Below are 1,975 nucleotides of genomic sequence, written 5' to 3'. Positions count from 1 at the left end.
CAAGGAGGATCTGTGTTCTCCAATACCTTCCACTTCTTCAGAATAGACTTGCCTGTGCTTATAAGCATTGCAAAAGCATTTGAAACTTTTTTGTATCCATCTCCTAAATACCAGGGACTGAAATGCTCCAGGAAAGATCTTTTCATGCTGAACTAACCAAAATGACTACAGCTGATCACAGTTAAAAGTCAAATGGCTTTGTTTGCCATTGAGAAGGTGATTAGCTATACCTGATTAAATCATTCTTAGGAGGGGGTGATCCTTTTTCCAGATGTAATCCTATGCTGGGCTAAACTAAAGAGCCCTGTGCAGGGCTGAATTCTCAGGAAGAGAGAGTACAGACCATCTGAGGAATAGCTGGAGTCACCTTGACTACCCCTAACTTTCTTCTGCAGGTCCTATCCATGCCTACGCATACAACGTACTTTACCAAATGTGAACGTTTTGCATTTAGGAATGTATCTCCTATGAGCATGCTTTTTGTAAACACAAATGCTTATCTGCATTGGCATTTCCAAAAGCATGCTCATAGGATGTACATGTGCATAAAAGTGTACAGCCATTCACCTCTATGGCTGCTTGTATAACCCACCTGTGGCTCTCCAGACATGGGAAAAAAAGATACTTTTTGTCTGCTAAGCATATTTTTTGCCTCACATCCTGAGATGTAAAAAAGCCAAAATTAAGCAAATTAAAGACAATTTTGCATGAAAAGCATTAAGATTTTAATACATTCAGGATTTTATTTACAATAAAATTATTATGTGATAATTATCACAGATATTAATTTACTTATAAGCCTCTTCTATTGATGGTACTGCCGATCGGAATGTCATCATATACTTGCGGAAGGTTTCATCTCTCAGTCCATAGATTAATGGGCTTAGAAGCCGGGGAAGACACATGAAGAGCAAATAATTAATAATACTCATAAAGACTTGATACTTTTTCAGGTAGGTTTCGGTGACAAAAGAGCTGAAGGACATCATACATAATATCAGCTGAAATGCATGAAACATGATCGTCTTTCCAGCCTTGAAAGCCGATGACTTGTCAGAGCCGATCTTTCGAGCAACCAGCACCACCTGTATATAAGTGTAGATGATGATGAGTCCCACAGCAGAAAAGCTAATGGTGATGCTACAGAGTGTGATGATGCCTTGTTCCTGAGTCCCCGTCATTGACGCTCGGCTACAAATCACAGACAGAAAGAAGAAGTTCTTCCCAACCTTGGAGCCTAGGACAATAATGTCTGCCAGGTTAAATATCAACGCTACTGCCCAAATACAAGCAAGGGTGATGATGGAGCTCCTTGGAGAGCACAGCTGAGCGTGTCTCAGCGGAAAGCACACTGCCACATAGCGTTCCAAAGACATGACACTTAGATTGTAGGGAGTGACACGGAAAGTCGATGTGCTTATCGTCAGCATAGTGTAACAGATCGAGGCTGGCATGTAAACATAATACATGTAAGCTACATAAAGGGCAAAGACCACTATGAGATAAAGGGTATCGTTAAGAATCATATGGATGAAGAGGACATAGCGAGACTTCTCCTTAATATAAGCAGTGGTGAAGAAAGCGTAAAGTATGACCACAACAAAATAGAAGAAGATGGAATGACTCAGTACTAAGATGATAAAGCAGGTCATGTTTACAATGCCAACAGTTTTGAGAAAGAACATATCGGTAACGTTGGCAGAGAGAAAAGTAGTATTTTCCATTGGAGAACTATGTTGGTAGCCTACACCTGTAACATAAAATAGTATATGATAAAAGGGAAACTAGACAATAGGGTAAGGGCTGCGAGAAGGATGCAACCACATTAAGCGACTAATGTTCCAATAAACCTTCCACTGCTTTATACTCCAATCATAGGCGTGCGCAGCCTATTGCATTAGGGTGTGCACCTCAAACCAAAGCTCTAACACATGTGCGTCTGTGTGTATACGGTGGGGCAAAAAAGTATTTAGTC

General features: G+C 40.5%; 1 protein-coding gene across 1 annotated transcript; it reads right to left on the bottom strand.

Annotated features, from left to right (window-relative positions):
- Positions 1-788: 788 nt before the first annotated feature.
- On the bottom strand, positions 789-1,724 carry LOC141129749 (odorant receptor 131-2-like). The gene has a single exon (XM_073617835.1). The coding sequence runs from the start codon at positions 1,722-1,724 to the stop codon at positions 789-791; it is 936 nt and encodes a 311-aa protein (XP_073473936.1).
- Positions 1,725-1,975: the final 251 nt, after the last annotated feature.

Source organism: Aquarana catesbeiana, linkage group LG02 (assembly GCF_042186555.1).
Source record: "Aquarana catesbeiana isolate 2022-GZ linkage group LG02, ASM4218655v1, whole genome shotgun sequence".
Taxonomy (NCBI): Eukaryota; Metazoa; Chordata; class Amphibia; order Anura; family Ranidae; genus Aquarana; species Aquarana catesbeiana.
Note: the sequence above shows the minus strand (reverse complement) of the source record. Positions and strands in the feature narration are given on the sequence as shown.

What these genes read in the sequence shown, in the direction of transcription:
- LOC141129749 (XM_073617835.1), bottom strand. Translation starts at nt 1,724, where the DNA reads ATGGAAAATACTACTTTTCTCTCTGCCAACGTTACCGATATGTTCTTT.